The sequence below is a fragment of the Scardinius erythrophthalmus genome, assembly GCF_964197995.2.
Source record: "Scardinius erythrophthalmus genome assembly, chromosome: 15".
Lineage (NCBI taxonomy): Eukaryota > Metazoa > Chordata > Actinopteri > Cypriniformes > Leuciscidae > Scardinius > Scardinius erythrophthalmus.
In genome coordinates, this window is record NC_138235.1 from 22,940,617 (window position 1) to 22,959,170 (window position 18,554).

Consider the following 18,554-nt stretch of genomic DNA (forward strand, 5'->3'; position numbering starts at 1 on the left):
TAAAAGTTCACTGATGGAAAAAGACAATAATAATCATAATAATAGTCATAATAATCATAATAATGTACAAGCTGTTCAATTTTAATTCTTTACAAAAAAGCATAAGGAGAAAGAAAGACGAAGAGACAGTAGAGTAAAACAAAATGTGCTTAAATCGTAAACAAAAGATGCACATGTGCACATTTTGGCAAAAATGTACAGTGATGGTGCAGTTGTACAATAATTTATAAGTTTTATATTAAATATAGTATATTATTTACTCTTTTTCACATTAATTTTTTTTTTACCTTACCTTGCGTGATTTTTCTACAACAGAATGGAACAAAATGAAGGCAGACGATGGATGTTTTGGATTATCTGTTTTCTTTTTTAAATATATATATATATATAATATATATACATATATGCGTATATATATTTGTCACTATCAGGAGTTTCGGTAAAGTGTCTGTCTGTTGTGGTGGAGAGGAGGGATACCATACATATGCCACTGTAATATATATCATCACTGTCTGGAGAGCTCAATGATTGGGGTATACGTCTTAGATATATTTAGATTTAAAAATGATTCAGAGACGAGCATAGCTTGAGGCCTATTTCGGTAGTTAAGCTTTGCTGAGGATAAGATAAGGTTAGGAAATATTTCTTTATAATGGTTTAGCAGGTTCACTGACCTGTCCTCCCTGACCACCACTTTGGCCTGCTGATAGTGTCTGGGCCTTGAAATGGGTTCAATCTGTGAGACCTGCCAGCGCTCTCGACACTAGAGACTCCACTGAAACTGTCTGAGCCAATCGAACTCAGCAAAAGGTCGGACACATTCATGCAGATTTAACACAGTTTTGCTTGAAGGCATATTCCGGGTTCAATACAAGTTAAGCATTTGTGGCATAATGTTGATTACTACTTTTTTAAGAGAACAATTTAAAAGAAGCAACAATTAAGGTTAAGGCGAGACACTTACAATGAAATTGAATGAGGCCAATTCTTTGAATATTTTATGCTTATAATACAAAAAAAAAATGCGCTTACATTAATTCTTCTTTTAAAGAAGTGTATTTTCCCTCACATTTCAATTCATGTTGACATGGCTGTACTATGAGTATTTTAATGTTTACTGATTGGCCCGATTCCCTTCCATTGTAAGTGCTTTGAATGGACTGAACCCAGAATATTCCTATAAAAATGGGTTTCCATTTAAAGATCCGACAACAAAAAGTTCTTCTATTCGCAGAACAGGGCAACCCATTTTAAGCAGCGTGTCTGTTGGCATTTAATAAGTAGTCAGATTGGCAGTGTGACACTGCTCCACCTCCAGGCTCCACGCCACAAACAGGGCAGAGTATCAGGAGGAGAACATCAGCATGGACAACAGCACATTAATGACAGCACAGATGCGCTGGGAGGAGAAACGTGTGTCCACCAACCACTTAAGAGCCACAGTGAAGCATCGACAGACGAAAGTGAAGTCAAACAATGGCGGTGAAGAGCGAGCGCTATGATATCAACATGCTCAGCAAAGACACAATCGACCAATGCAATGACATGATCTAGTGACGCTCATGCTTGCATTGTCTGCTTTCGATATTCGCCAGTTTCTCTCAACTGGACAATCTAGAAAAGTATTCTATACAGATAAAGGTTTTTTTTTTTCGAGATCCATATGTACATGTAATGAAGCGTATTTCACAGAGCTGTGGGCAGGGCAGTCTGTTGCATAAGTGCCGGTCTCATTCCCCAAAATGATTGTATTATGTTGTAACTGTACCATTCCAGACGATAATGGGGTGTAAAAGGAGGTAACCCCGGGTGGTACGACTGATCAGTGGAACGTCAACGGAATGTAACAGAATCAAACGTTCTATCATCATGAATGTCTTAATGTATATAATAGGGATTATTATTATTGTTCAGTGCAAAGATGTTGTTCTGAAATGCTAACATATGCACCAATAGCAGGATGGTGTGTCTATCAAAGTCTACTGAACGTTTGCTCAGTGAACCTCAATATTGTGCAAAAGTAATGACACCCTCACGGATTGTCCATTGTTTTAGTATCTTTGATAATTTTTTTAACTATGGTGTGGCAGTATAAGATGGATTCCCCTACCCTGGTGACCACAGTCTGTAGATATATACACAATCTGATAAATATTTCACACAAATGAGGAAAGCAAGTGTGAGTGCGAATGTATTTAAAGGGCCAGCAGGTAGGCATGTACTGAACGAATATAATTATTTGAACATGTTTAAAGGGTTGATGCATTTGTTGGTGTCAACTGCACAACATGGATTTTAATGGCTTTAAATGTGAGAAAAAAAAAGGAAAATCGAAGACACCATTAAATGTTGAGTCTGGGCAAACCCACAAAAATCCTTAAATCCTTAAATTTTCAGCTACTTTGAACAAGGTAAGACATATTAACAAGGCCATTTTGTCATAAGGTTGATTGCCACTGCTGAGATGGAAAACCACCAAAATCCCACCCACGTCCATTATATCACTGTGATGGGATTGCCCAAATCCTCTACCCTGTAGCATATTTTAAACATGAACATATTGTGTAAATGTTTAAAATATCAAGAGCATGATGTTTGTTTAAAAAAGAAGAAGAAGAAGCTTACTCTCACTTAGAGTAAAGCTACAAATTGCCCTCAAATAACAGATTTTTTTTTTTTTTACATAAAATGCTGTAAAACAATGATCGCTAAAATGGTGCGGCGACATGTCTTATTTTTGTCATCAGCAGACGCATTATAATTGAATTAGTCTAAGCTTCAAATTAACATTATCTTTGCTTTGTTAGTACTTCTTTTTTCTTGCTTTTTTATGCTTATAGGACAGACACAACACACACAGACACATAGAGAGAGAGAAATAGACAAAGTGAAAATGAAAAATAAATGTTGGTGATCACAATAAATAAATAAATAAAAATGTTTTAAAGCTTATCCAGAGTAATAAAAGTCATATTCTGTGATCTCGCAATGATAATCCGAGCACTCATGATGACGGTGGCGATAGTTAGAAGTCAAACATTATAATAATAATAATAATATTGAGTTTAGTAACACCGATAAAAAGTAAAGTGAATGGACCCCTACTCCACCCGTAGGGAACATATTCCTTTGCATTCCGAGAAGTCAATAGTCACCAGCACTAAAGAACCACTAAAATCCATCAGTCTGGATTCCTCACCTTCTTAGGTCCGTCCAAAGGAACCACAGATACGCAGCAGACTTGCCTCCTCTCCACACGGTGAGAGGAGAGTTGTCTGTGGGGTTGTTGTTGAGACATGAGGATTGATAGTGCTTTTGGTGGATGGTGGTAGTGGGCGGATGGTTGTAATGGGATGACCCTGTCTTAGTGTTGGGGGTCAACCACCTATAAAGTGTACGTAGGAGCCTCCCCAACCAGCAGGACCCGCACAAGTCTGCATCCTCAGAGTTTTTAGGGTCTGGAGAGCGGTCAGTTATAGAGAGGTCTCCAGAGCAAGGAGGGGGTACAGCTGTCGAGAGGGGGGTGTCCAGTGCCCATCAGGGCCTGTGGGGAGGTTCAGGTGGTAGACGCTGCTCTCAATGGCGTTGTTGTTGCGGTTAGGTGTGGTGGGGAGGCTGTACTGGCGGTAGGGACGGGGTGGCAGATGGGAACGCTGCGGAGGCTGGACCGGAGGAGGAGGGGGCTTTCGAAAGGCCGGATGCAATTGTTGGTTGTGCCTCGACCACTCCGATTCGTCGTCAATGTCTGTGTCGTCGATCAGCGGGATGTTGTGGATGTAGTCATTGATGAGAAACTCGGGGTGCGCCATGAAGTTGTGGATGGAATTCCTGGACGCGGGTTTCTCTATTCCGTCGTAAAGGGAGCTACGGAACGCTTTCACCACCCGCATCTATACGGGAACAGAGGAGACGAGGTGCAGAGAGAGAGACAACAGAGTGGGAGAAGTGAAGACAGAGAGAGGGTTGAGACAGAGGAGGGTGGGAGCAAAGAAATCTCTCAGTACATGTGTGATAGAAAAGACCCGAAACACTGTAGAACCTGTTCTGAACATGCCTTACAATGCACAGACAGCTCAAGATCAGGTTGCTGCAAAATTCTGAAGATGTTTGTGTCATTTGTTTTAGGTAGCTACAGTAATGATTTTATTTTAGTACTTAAAGGTACAATGTGCAATTTCTAGAGGGAACAAACAGAATTGCAAATAATTGGGACATCACTGGGACTTTCACTGTTTGTATCACTCTGTGCTTGTGTTTGCGCGTAACCATTGGCTGAACGTCTGATAGATATGGCACAAAATAAGACACACTGGAGTTTCAAAGTCATTATCTGATTGGTCGCATTCTTCAGGATTTCCGGAAAACGTGCATGTGGCGATTTTAAAGGTGCAGTTAGCTACTTCTGAGAAACACTGTTGATATTTGATCCTTCCTAGCTCCGCAACCAAAATGCACAAACACGCAATGCAAGAGTGGAAGCAAAATACTGCTTCGTGAAAAATAAAGCATAGACGACGAACAAACGACAAGAACAAAAAATGAACATACAGCACACAAGAGTATATACAAGCAAGAGTTCAATGTTAGTCGCCAGCAGCACACCAGTTCCAGACAAACAATGACACTCAAAAATGTCCTGTTACTATAGCTAATATTACAACAACAGCATATCTTGGTTCTGTGAAACATAGCAAAACCAATGTTACTCACGTATGGAGCAGAAACAATGCAACATTGGCTTCCGGTTTCAGGCATTCCTGCTTAGGTCTCTCCAGCGCTGGAAACGTGGGTCCTAAAGCTCTTGCCTGATCATAACTCTTCGTTTTCCAGTGATATTCCTCTGACCTTTTCTCTTTTGTAATGTCTCTCAGCCATCTCTCTTTCTACAGTCTTTCTTCAAATCTTCCTCTTGCTCACTCTCTCTCTCCTCCCCCATCATGAGTGTATACGCCCCCTACTGCTGATTGTCTACAAGTGTGTTGTGGTGCTCGGTCTGATCCACTTTCAACAGCGTTTTTCAGAAATCGCTTACTGCACCTTTAACGGCCATCTGGAATCAAAGCCGCCGTGACGCCAAACCTCATGGAAGAAAAAAGCCATAGTTTACAACTGTGACAATGAGCGCTTATCAGGACCAACTAAACGCTGAATTTTCAACATTTTTGGAGACTGCTGCGCCATTGTTGCAGTAAATTTGCACAACGTTCTTGGATTAATGATTTATTGGTTGCACTCTGGTCTGTAATTGTAGGGACATTGATTTTACATTTTCACTCCCCTAAACAAGATGCTGAACAAAACAAACTGTCATTGGCTACTCTTGGGTGGCCCTTGGCCAATGAAAGCTGCTATGAAGTCCAGACCTTCATACCAGACAGACTGTCAGTGTGTCAAGCCACTAAGTATGCTTAAGTTTTGACTTGAACGTTAAAGTCCAACATATACTGCGGTTTTTACGCAAATGCTTAAGCCCACAATATACTTTAGTTTTGATGCAAATGCCTTTCAAAGTATACTTCATTTGATAGTGTGCACAAAGACAGGTGCTCGACACATCCGCACTAGAGGATTTCTTCCTTGTTTGTGTCTGCGTTATTTCTCTCAAAAAGCTATTAACGATAAAAATGTCTTCGTTTAAACTAGAGTTGCTCGTATCTTTAAATTCCCCTCACAAAAGCGCTCATCAATGCAGGCGTCTGTTGTTGAAGTCTTATGTAGTTTTTTGTTGTTCCATCTCCTCCGTTTCAAGGGAACAAACTAATTAATGTAAAAAATTCAAGGCTCGAGTGTGAGCTGAATATACAGAGCATGTGCAAAAAATCCTGCTGTGCGGGTACAGTAAGTGTGTACTATGCTACGCATATCCTAGTGTACAAGTAAAAACTGAAGTCTACTATGGCTGGTTGTGTTGGCGATTTTTCAGTGACTCTTTCAGTGAATTTTTCAGTGACCTGTCTTTGTGAGTAATTGAATCATTCATTCAAACAATTTAAACTAACACACTGGTTCATTCAGGATTGTTGCTTGAGACACAATGGTTAATCCTGCTGCTTGTGTGGAACCATTTCTGTTGGTGAAGCAAAAATAGGCAACATAACTGGTAAAATTTGGTCTAAAATGTAAGTTTCTTAAGTTTAAATTCTTATTTATTGAATTGTTGATTGAAAAAAATACCATACTTGCAATCATGCTGTTCTGTGCTGGTCTGGTCTGAATATTAGCATTCTTGATTGTATGATATTCCTTATTAGGTCAGGATTTATTACGTTGCCCCTTGCACACTAAACAAAACACTTAACCCATTGAATTCATTCATCAACAACATGTTTTTTCCCCTTTTGCCATCTACCAGTGCATGATGTCCCTGACCACATCTCATGCCATAGGTTGAGCCAATGATACACCACTCAAACAAACAGATTGCAATTCTGTTTTAGGCATTTAAACTGCAGAAATTACACAATGCACATTTCTGATTTAGATTCTAATACCTATAAACTAAGGCTTTACACTTAAGTTGTGCAACCAGATCTTAAGAGTTTCTCAAAGAAAGACAGATGACAAACAAAATAAAACCAAATATAAGACACAGGAAATGAACCCAAGCTGTCAGTTCACAGTTATCACTCAAAAATAAAGGTGATGGACATTCTCATAAACTCAAAAAAGAAAACAGACCAGGCGTCAAACAAAAAGATGAATGAAAGCACAAAGTACCAAACAGATAGTCAATTCAGAACATATGCCATGTGTGTATATCGACCTATTAGTATTGAAAACTTAAGTAGTGATGATGAAAGAAAGACGAAAGAAAGGAGGATGTCTTGATACACACATAGACACACAGCCAATGGAAGAAACAATGCATAAGGATCTGCCACAAAGTGCTAAGCAAAAAGGATGTGATGACTAGACAGATGCATAACTGGTGGGATGGAGGTAGGACACACACAGTGATGCACTATGCGGTACTCTTTGACTTCCTCCTCATTGGTACTAGCAGCATTAACAATGACAATGAGGCAATGCCACTTTAGTAATGTGATCGTGATGTCATGACAGAAGCCATGGAGACAACATGCGTAATGAGGCCATCAGCCAATGATGTCAATGCCAATGAGTGAAAATAGGTCATAAGCTGTGAAGATACTGTAGCTGAGATGTATTAAATATCGAATGATCTGTAATCTTATCTATGGCTTAATCTGTCTTCCTGATCAGCAAACTGAGTTTTATTCCAGTTTGTATTATACTGTCATGATTTACATATAATAATAATAATAATAATATGATATATAAAACATATGGGTGTTTCTTCAATCATGAGCATTTTTAGGAAATAAACTCCCTTAAAACATCCATAAATAATACATTCAGGGTTTTTTTATAATTTTTTTCGATAACAAGAAATTAGAAATAATGCACAGTAATAATATTCTGATCACATTACAATCTCAAGCAGTGTCTTTACTGACATTGTTGTATCTTTGCAATTTTGCACAAAAAAAAAAGATGTATAAAAATCTAAAATGAATGTTGACACAATAAATATTGAAATGTACTATGATTATTCCACTCCTTGCTTAGGTTATAGTTTTATATATATATAATTATTATTATTATTTTTAAACCTGTTGGTTTTTAATAAAAAAAATAAAAAATCACCTCATGTGACATAAAAGTGCCCATAGTTGAAGAAACACCCACACACGGATGATCTACAGATATAAGGTCGCTCTAGTAGGCTTATGTATATGATAAATTGCTTCACAGGTTCAGATTACACTGACTGCCAGAGGATAAGTTATCAAATTTCAAAAGACATCATCAAGATGGATGATGATGACTTCTCTGAGACTAGTCACTTCCTGGCACTGAGCCATTGATTACATGACACCAACTGGTGTGACAGAAGACCTTAACAAGCACTATCACATTGACAAGAACAGAGCAGGCACAATAAACAAGGTCCCAGCATCTCTGGTTTCTGCAAAAGTCGCCTTATCAGCACAAATGAATAACACCTTTGTACAGTGTCATAGGCCTGAAATTGAATTTCGCTCGCTATCTCGGTAAGGGCTACTATTCCGGATTAGTGTTCAGATGACACATTCAGTAGTGGATGGTTAGAGAGGTGTGAAAAAGCACATTCAGTGAGAGAGATTGAGAGTGCGAGCATCTTTTGGCATGCAGCAGAGCAGTTGAGTGCAGATGACAGACACAGAGAAGAGTAGCTGAAGAGCGTTGATGAGATCTGCCTCGGTCTATACGCAAAGAAAAGGAGGAGGAGGACAGGAACCAATCAGAAAGCAAAATGCTCATTCCAGTGCAGCTGTCTCGTTGTCGTGTTACAGGGACAGAAACGATGAAAGTCGAGGTCAAACTCAAAAACTTGAATGCATGATGGGGTAAGCAGTCAGGCTCATGCTGTAAGAGTAAATCAAAAGCTGCTGGAGCACATATACACACGCGTCTCTCGTGTGTATATATATTCAGAAGGAAGGAGATTTGAGAGTGCAATCCTTTGCTGTGGCCACAGGCCGGTGCAGCCCATCCCAACCCCCATTTCAACACTCACCCAGCAAAGGAAAAGAAGCTAAAATGACCAAGAAAGAATTTACAAGAGACAAAACAAACAAACGAACAAACAGGAAGGGACGGTCAAGCATTTGGTTTAGTGCTTATCTGTTTTTCCAAAGAGCCTGTTTGTTGAGAAAAAGTCATGCAAATCTGAATTGAGAAATTGTTTGTTTTCATTTTTGTTCTTTGAGTTACTTTCTCTCTGGTTTTTGCATGGATACAGGTAAACGTTCGAGTATATCGCCCACTTTTGGGAAATGTGTGTTTGTTTAAAACTGATTTTTTTTTTCTTCTCTTTGCTCTGGATGTTAGCATGTCAGATTACTATCCACTGTCTCCCCCACGGTGTCCTTCAAAGAAAAAAAAGCTTGATGGAAAAACTTAATCGTTAAAAAAAAACTTCTTTACTCAACAAATATTTCCCAAAGATGTCTGAAATGAAAATAGAGCTACATAGAAAGACTTGAAGCAGACAAAGTGACAAGATGCAGGAAAGGAGAGGAAGTAGTTAACAAAGCAGTGATGAAATGATGACTTCATGTTGAATTTGTAAAAATACATTCAGAGAGGTTTATGCATAAAGATTGTGACACGTTAAAGAGTCACATCTATTTTCACTCTTGATGAATAGTAAATAATGAAACTGGACAAAAATTAGTGTGAATTATAATTTTGTCTAACTGCTGTCTTAAATTTGACAACATTTATATTTAGAAATGAGTCCATTTAGAGAAATACAAATCATACTATGAATACTGTTCTGTTGTATTTTATATTAATGCAATTCAACTCAAAACTGAACTTGAATTTTTCTACACTTTTCCTCACAAAGCAACTTTTCTAAACTCCAAACGCTGAGTAATTTTTTATTATAGCAATATGTATATTTTGTATTTATATTCTTTTTTTCCTAATATGACTTTATCTCACATATTGTCATCTTGAATAATTTAACTATAGTGATCTTTATGCATTATTATGCACTGCTTAAAATGCTCTGTATAATCTGATGGCAGAATTCACACAGTGACAGAGACTATGAATATGATTATTTTTATCAGATGGTAGTAATCAAAGCTAGGAAATCTTTAATAAATTAACGTCACTTGGATCTTCCCGCTTTGATAAACTGACTCTTACTGATAGTGAGCATATGTTTTAGGCAGTAAACCATTACCATACAAGGCAAATGCTTGAGCAAATGAGTGAGATAAACATGAATCTATCAGTGGCAGCACTGCGCCTCTTCTGGACCTCTGGGTTACAATGTAAACCCATCTTACAAAACCTAAAATGAAAACAAACTTGATCCATAGATCTGTCAACATTTTTTAAACAAACATCTGTGTGTGGGTGAGACAGCTGTGAGGAGGGGGAGGGGAACGCATGTTTTTGGAGAGCTGTGATGCATGATTGACCTAATAAAGTGTTTTCTTCTCTGAAGAGCTACATCCCTGGTGTGAAATAATTTTTAAAGATATTTACTTATGATGTATTAACATATACATCATAAAGGATATCACACACTAACATCAACTAAATGTTTTTGCAGTCTTATTTCTAACATGAGGTTGACAGAATGATGTTTAAAGAAAAAAGTTAATGTTTGGTTCACAAATCTCAGTCAAAGTCAAAGAAAATTAGCGTGAGAACAAGAATTAAGAGATGTATAGAGCTGAAAAAAAAAGACTTAAGTGAGTAGAGTGGCACATGTCACCCACATAAGCACAGTACACACACACAGAGAGTGAAAAAATGTGATGACAAATGTACAGATACACATGAAGCACGACACAGAGCAGTCATCCGCAATGATATATGATAACATTTCTGGCCTGAAATAAAAAAATACCACAAAGATGGAGAAATAGCTGGGGAAAAAAATCTAGTATTGATAAAGAATCAGTTAGTCCACTAATTCCAGAAAAAGAAAACATACTGTATACCTATAAGTTCTTAATATCTTAATAAAAGAACTATTAGAGTTTATTAAATAAGTATTTTGGGTTCAAAATAAGTTACAAATCGGTTCACTCAAATTATAATTATTGTCCTTTAAAGGGATAGTTCACTTTGAAATTAAATTTTGGTATGTTTTAGCTTACCTCAAGGGCATCCAAGATGTAGGTGTCTTTTTTTCCGCAGTAGTTTCAATTTTTATATTTTTAGGTCAAACCGTTCTTATCTGTCAGTCATATAATGCAGGTCTATGGTCACTGTCTCAAAGAGCATGCACAGAGTCCAAATTAAAACAATTCCCCGTCGTCCAAATTAAACAATTCCCCATCGTAAGTACACATTGATGGCCTAAGACACGAAACGAGCGGTTTGTGTGAGAAAACGAACAGTATTTATATCGTTGTTACCTCTTGAACACAGCCGTGTCCAAGTGATCTGAGGGCGCGAGCGCATCCTGGTGTGTGACGTGTGCGCAGACTGGTGCATAGATATATACACTAGATGTCGCCTTGGCTACGGCAGTTCATTGGAACGAAACCATAGCCAAGGCGACATCTAGTGTATATATATCTATACCCTCCCTCAGAGGTAAGCTAAAACATACCAAAATTTAATTTCAAAGTGAACTATCCCTTTAAATTCAATTTCATCATCATTTATTCACCCTCATGCCGTTCCAAACCTGTATGATTTTATTTCTTTCGTTGAACACAAAGCTGTCCAAGCCCAAACTCCTTTTTTTCCATTTAATAAAAGTGAATGGTGACTATATAAGGACTTTCAAGTTTTTTTTGTTTCAAGATTTTCAGTGTTTAATTACTATTATAATGCTGGAAGAGCAGTGTGAACATTCTTCAAAACATATTATTTTGTGTTCCACATATGAAAGAAAGCCATACAGGTTTGGAACGACGTGAGGATGAGTAAATGTATTTTTTGACTTGACTATCACTCAATTGACAGCATCTGTAATTTCCGCTTTGTAGATATTATTTTCAACAGCATGACACAGATGCTATCAATAGAGCTGAACTTGTTTTAAACCCTTGTTTTGATTCCTTTAAAGAAAGATATCTAGACATATGGTAATGTACTACTTTGATAGAAAAATGAAAGATTGTTTGTTAGTTTAGAAGAGTTTAGAAGATGCCTACAGAGGAGAGAACATGAGACAGGCAAAAATAGATTTGAGCCATGAACCGTGTGTATCGTGGGACAGAGAAAAAGATTTTGAGGATCTGTGGAAGGGAGATGCAGTCAGAAGCACAGAGACATTAGAGGAAGCTTTCACACAGTCTCATGATGGAAAATACAAGATGCATTATCTGGAAAAAAGTAACAGAGGGAGAGAGAATGGAAGAGAGAGAGAGAGAGAGACAGAGAGAGAGAAATGTCAGAGGGAGAAGAACCTTATAGGGCTTATACTCGAAGGTTTACCCCTGTGTAGGCTCAAAAGCCATAGCAGTGCAGCACATTGACTACCTCTGCTTACTGTAAAACCTCATCTTTTTAGCAAACCACGCTTGACAACAGAAGCTTCTCGGAAAATAAATGAATGCCATGTACTCTCTGTATTCTCTCTGTGGATGTTTGGACTGAATACAGGTTCAACACCGGAGCATTAATCAATGTCCAGAGATTTATTATAAATCAAAGTATTACATGCAGTCATTCAATTATTTAATTTACATTAATCATCTATAGATCTCTGTGATGCAGTTAAAATAATATTATCTCAACCAATCGCATGGGATTGGGGGAGGGACTATGTGTTTGTCCAACCGATGGTTTATGCTCATGAAATTTGATCACTTACTATTTTTGCAATCCCATTTGCTCAAAACAACAACAACAACTTCAGCTTTAAAAAAATAAACCAGATTCGAGTCAAAGAAAAAAAAATGTTTGTTTTTACACATTCTGTTGTAGAGTATCGATTTAGTTTTAGACAGAGAGAAGACAGAGAACGGCTTATCGAGAAACAGGGATTTGAAAACAAAACCAACACCTTCAGACAACAAAGAGGAACCCGACAGCAAGAGAAAAGGCCCGACACAGCAAGACAGCACACAGAGATCGAGAGAAGGAGAGGAGGGACTCGGGAAGGAGACACAAACGGCGGCCCATAGAGAATCAGTCAAAGCCAGACAGGCTATCTTGCAAAGAGCCACTCAATCACAGAGAGACGACTACAGAGAAGGTTTCAAATACAGAACAGAATTTCCACGGCACACACGGTGGGGTGTTGCATGTGCTGCTGTGTGTGTGAGAAGGAATGCCTGGTGCATGTGTGAGTGTGTTTGTGAGAGATCATGTTTTGTGAGTGTTTAAAGTGTGTCTGACACAGGTAGGGAAAGCAGGGAACTCACTCCCGGGAGCGGCGCTTGCATTGGCAGTGGAGAGAACTACATGAGTGGGGGTAGAAATATTGGTTACGTCATGGAGCTGGCTGAGCACTGAGGATCGACGTCTCACTGCACCCTGAAACGAACCACTTCTCTTGAACGTACTCACTACCTCCATCTGCAGGAGAGAGAGAGAACCACATCATATACACACTTCACAGTAAGAAAGAGAGAGAGAGAGAGAGAGAGAGAGAGAGAGAGAGAGGAAGGAGGGAGCAGAGCGAGAAGAAAATATGCTTGTGATTATACAACCGGTAGGAGTTAGAAAGCTAAGTTGGCATTGTGTACTAAGCAGTACATCTTTTAACATTAAGGGATAGTTCACCCAAAAATTACAATTCTGTCATTATTTACTTCCCCAGGTGTCATTCAAACCCATATGAGGTTATTTATTTTGCTATGGAACATAAAAATAGATTTTTTTCACAGTCTGTTCCTCACACAAAGCTGTTGAATGGCTACTCTGAATTGAGTTGTATGGACCACTGTTATGCTGCTTTTATGGTGTTTTTGTCCTTTTTTTAGGCTGCAAAGATGTGGTCACTATGAACTAACACAACTTTTCTTCAAAATGTCTCTATTTGTGTTCTACAGAAGAAAGAAAGTCACACATGGAACAACATGAGGATGAGTAAATGATGAGTAAATGTTTTCATTTTTGGGTGAACTATCCCTTTTAAGACCTGCAACCAGGATCAAGATGGAATCAAAATTGACCCAAATTAATTTCTTAGAACACAGTCTTGGTCTTATTAAGATTATGCATATATTACAAGTCTTTATGATCTTTAGATGCTCTGCCACTAAAACATCTTTTCGCTGACCACCAAGAACTGTCACGTTAAGACCACTTTCACACGATTCAATGCTTTCCCATAAAATAAAATAAATCTTTAATATGACCTTCACTCAAGAATAAGTAAATGGTTTGCAAACATTCGCTCTAAAGAAACACACACACTTAATTTGTCAGTTAATTTTTAGGATTATGTTACCTTTTCCCCCCACAAATATAGAGAACGGATGTCATTGCGGTTTTGTTTTGTTTCTAAATGGCTTCTTTAAGTGATCAAATAGACACAAGATAAGTTCTCAAAATATCCTTTTGCAATAAAAGCTTGCAACAAATGGATATCTCTGCAACCACACCAGACACCGCCCGAAATGTTTCACTTTTCTAAAACTCACTGAATCAATTTTACATGCGAGTTGAACCAGGTCAAACCAAAATGGGAAATGCCGTAAGAATTTGCAATCATCTTGCGTAAGACCTCATTGATAATTAATCTGCAAATACCCTGTGTCAAAAACACAACACTGAGAAATGGAGGCGCTCTTCTCAGTGGAGCCATGCTGGATGAAAGCCGTGATTAGATTAGGCTGACTGATGATATGAGGCCAGCCACTGTAATGTGTGTCGTGTTTTGCCTACTCAGTGTCGAGCAGTGAGGGAATCGATGGAAACCTTGTAAGAAGCTTTACAAGCACTTCAGCAATCTATACCGGGCACTCCTAATTTTAAAGAAATATCTTTATAATGCACTACCATCCCATCAAGTCTGCTCACTGATGGTAAATATTAGCAAGAACATGGCCAAAAAGAGTGAGTGCTAGATTGGACTGAGCATATAAGTGCTAGCATGAGCATGTGCTTTGAGAGCATTAAATCTCTTTCTGAAGTTGCAGTGCCATAAAACAACAGGCATCACGGCCCACTTACTCTATACATTAGATAAACTTCATTGTCATTTATGTGCCTACTAGTGTAGTTCTGCTCAGGAAAAAAAATGTCAAAGAAAGTCCACCACAATAGATCCTTCAACAAAAGTCATGTATAGAGTCCGGACTGAGAACTACGATGTTCCACTCAAGGAAATTCATTCAGCGCTGGCCTCTAATCAAACCACTTCAGTAATTAGCAAAAAACAACAACAATAACCCTGTGAGCTGAGGTTCCGTGAAGGTTGAAAATTGTAGAGAAAGAGATAGTGAAAAGGAATGGAAAGAGAAACAAGTGTGTATAATAAACATTTGATTAATTATAGATAACAGATCAAATCAAAAGAGATTTTCAGCAGAGCCTTTGAAATGAGCAAAATATAAAAGGCAATATGCACAAATATACTAGACACATGACCAAGTTCAAGTAACAATAAGTATTTCTAATCTACTTTTCTCACCAAAGTCTCCAAAGTATTGTAACTAAGGTGGACACATTTATTATAATAATACAAGCCTTGATGCGTAAGTCTCAAATTCAGCAAGAATAAATTACTTTTATTCAGCGAGGACACATTCAATTGATTGAAAGTGACAGTACAGACATTTATAATGTAACAAAAGATTTGTATTTCAAATAAATGCTGTTCTTTTGAACTGATTCATCAAAGAATCCTGAGAAAAATGTATGACGGTTTCCACAAAAACTGCATAATAATATTGATAATAATATTAAATGTTTCTTGAGCATCAAATAGGCAAATAAACAGACTATATTATGCCTTTACTTACTATATTAAACTAGAAAAGTTATTTTAAATAGTAAAAATACTTGACAATATTACTGTTGTTTTTTTAAACAAATAAATGCAACCGTGCACTGTAAAAAATGTGATTGCTGTGATTATTTATCACAACTTAAAATTCTAAATTAGAAAAAATAATGTGTTGTTTCAACTTTAAAAAGTGTGTTTGTGCTTGACTTAAAACTAAGTTTAGTTGGATATTTACCTCAATTTTTTTTATCTGTTATAACTAATTGCAGCAATATTTTTTACAGTGTCTGAGCAAAAGAGAGCTTTAAAAAACTTACTGAGTCTAAACTTTTGAACACCAAATTTCATACTTTACATTATAATGTTGTGGTGTCTAAATTCACTTTTAGAATTTAAACGAATTTAAATTTACTTATCAACCACAACATAACAGTAGTTATCAGCTTATCGCATTGGCCAGATCTTTAAAATCGGCGCATCCCTACAGTCAAACATTGTTCAGATCCTCATCAAATCTATAAAGCTCTATAAAGTCTGAGGAGCAACATTCTCAAGTCCCATGCAGCGCGCCAGGATGCGACTGATTCTATGCTGTGACTTTGAGGCAAATGAGTTACTAAGCAATAAATTAGGACTTTAAAGGACTCAAGTTACATAATAGAGTGACAAAACAGAGCTCTGAGCACGGGAGGGGGGAATGTTATAGATTCTTGTTAGGGGAAATCTATACTCATTTAGAGAGGGTCCCAAAAGTGGGCAGCAGAGACAGAGATAGAGTAGCGAAGGAGAGGAGGAAAGGGAAAAGGAAAAGGCAAGGATGAGCTAATGTTGGTGACTCAGAGAGGGTCTAGAGGGAGAAGAGGACAAAACCAAAGGAAAAGCAAAAGAGCATTCTTTGAAGAGACTAGTTCTACTGTCTGTGGAAATTATCTTATGTGACTAGTGCTCTAACTAGCTCTACCACAGCGATTGGCAGATCAGAGGTAAGGGGTCTCATGCACAGCACCTGAGTCTGGATACGGTTAAGGCCTCTAAACCAGAGGATCTGCCCCCTGCGTAGCTCTCTCTCAGCATGGTCGATCTCCTCCTCGTCCTCGGCCAGCTCGTCCTCAGTCATATCGTCTGTCCCCCGCCCCTGGCCCGCCTCCTTCAGACACTTCAGGTGACTAGTGGGCACTGTGGCGATCACCTGAGATGAAGAGGAGAATTAGTTTAAGAGGAGTGGAATGACCGATATGACTGTGGCCATTGGTCGATATACAGTAGATAAAAATACATGGGCAAAAATACGTAGACATCCCTTCTAATTAAAAGTGCTGCCATTCTGGAACTTCTGTCAGATTTAGCCATTGAATTAGACACGCCCCCTCATTCCAAAGCCCCGCCCTACAAAGATAAAGCTGAGATCCTCAAAAGCAAATATTGATCACTGGAATAAATTACATTTTAAAATATATTAACATAGACAATGGCTATTAAAATAGAAAACTATTTTAAGTTGTAATAATACTTCACAATGTTTCTGTTTTTGCTGTAATTTTGATCAAACAAATGCAACCTTGTTGAGCAGGATTCTGAATGGTCGTATATTGGACATTTACAGTAACTGTGCGTGCTCCGTTTCCAAATTTCATCCAGTACTATTAATCATTAATCACACATTAATCACACATTACATTAATCACATAATAATGTGATTTTTTTTGCTAAATTCACTTTTAGTATTTAAAACAACTTTTGTTTTATTTTACATTTATTTCGACAAAATACTCAACAAAATGGTGTTAAAAATATTTTATCTAAATATTTTTACTCACCCTCAAGTTGATCTAAACCTGTATACATTTCTTTCTTCTTCCGAACACAAAATATATTTTGAAGAATGAAGAATATGAGCCCCATTGATATACATTGTATTTTTTCCCCATACTATGGAGGTCAGTGAGGCCCATCAACTTTTCTGTTACCCATATTCTTCAAAATATCTTCTTTTGTGTTCAGTAGAAGAAAGAAATCCATACAGTTTTGGAACAACTTGAGTAAATGATGACTTTTTTAGGTGAACAATTAAGTTGTGTGATCCACTTCATCTACCAAGCTCTAAGCTTCCTGCTGCCCATATATGGACTGCCCTGCGAACATGCAGAATGATTGACAAGCAGAAAGTACTTTTAAAAAACTTGGTTTTGAGTCGTTAAAGAGTCTGTTTTCACATAATATCTGTCAGGTAATAGGGATATTTTCTGAGTAGTACCATTTTATTAAAAATCGCTTTAACGGTTTTGTCATTCTCGGGTGCTTAAAATCAAGTATGCATCCAAATATTTTCAGTAAGATGAGAACCAAAGAGCACGTCCACCAATAAAATGCTGTATTGAGTCTGGTGTGGAAGAACTTGAACCCAACTGAAAACCCGTGGGATGAATTTGGGATGAGCCAGACCTCATTACCCAACATCAGTGCCTGACCTCAATGATGCTGTTGTGTCTTAATGGGAGCAAATTCACACAGCTATATTCCAACATCTAGTAGAAAACAAGCCTTCCCTGAAGTATAGAAGCTGTTATAGCAATAAAAGGAGTACTAACTCCAAATTAATGTTTCTTGGTTTGAAATTAAATGCATATGGCACATGTGAGTGTTGAGTGGGTATCCACATATTTTTGGCAATGTGCTGTCCCTTACAAAAGAGTGTGCTATTAGTATAGTTCTTATAAACTAAAAATAACTTATTATGTACGTCTACTTATTATGTACGTCTTAGAAATATCCTTAAAATTACATTTAAGTATACTTGACATATACTGACAAAGTCTAAGTATATTTGGCCTATACTTGTCCTCAATCTTTTGATCTAAATACCTAAAAGAATAATTAAGTGTTCTAAGTATACTTGGCTTGTAGTTGTTTACTCTTTTAATTGGGTAGCCTATTAAATACTCTTTTTTCCACATAGATTTACTTATAAACTAACATTATTTGAAAATATTTATTTATAAAGAAAAGAGATATGTTCCTAATTCTGAGAATGTGAATTTTTGTGTAGTCCACTGGAAGCGTACATAGTCAATGGCTGAATCCAAAATTGCGCCCTAAACCCTTATTCACTATTACC

At 37.6% G+C, this 18,554-nt stretch overlaps 1 protein-coding gene across 3 annotated transcripts in view; it reads right to left on the bottom strand.

Moving 5' to 3' along the window:
* Nucleotides 1–3,473: 3,473 nt before the first annotated feature.
* The window catches only part of atp2b3b (ATPase plasma membrane Ca2+ transporting 3b), a gene marked incomplete at both ends in the record, with an annotated part of 53,526 nt that continues 38,445 nt past the window's right edge, over nt 3,474–18,554 (bottom strand). For 2 of the 3 annotated variants that reach the window (XM_081386200.1, XM_081386199.1), the window contains 2 exons: nt 3,474–3,890; nt 16,446–16,628. In XM_081386200.1, coding sequence (XP_081242326.1) covers nt 3,474–3,890; nt 16,446–16,628 — 600 coding nt within the window. Of the gene's footprint in view, nt 3,891–12,908; nt 13,063–16,445; nt 16,629–18,554 lie in introns of all 3 variants that reach the window. The other variant, XM_081386201.1, reaches the window with a different exon arrangement.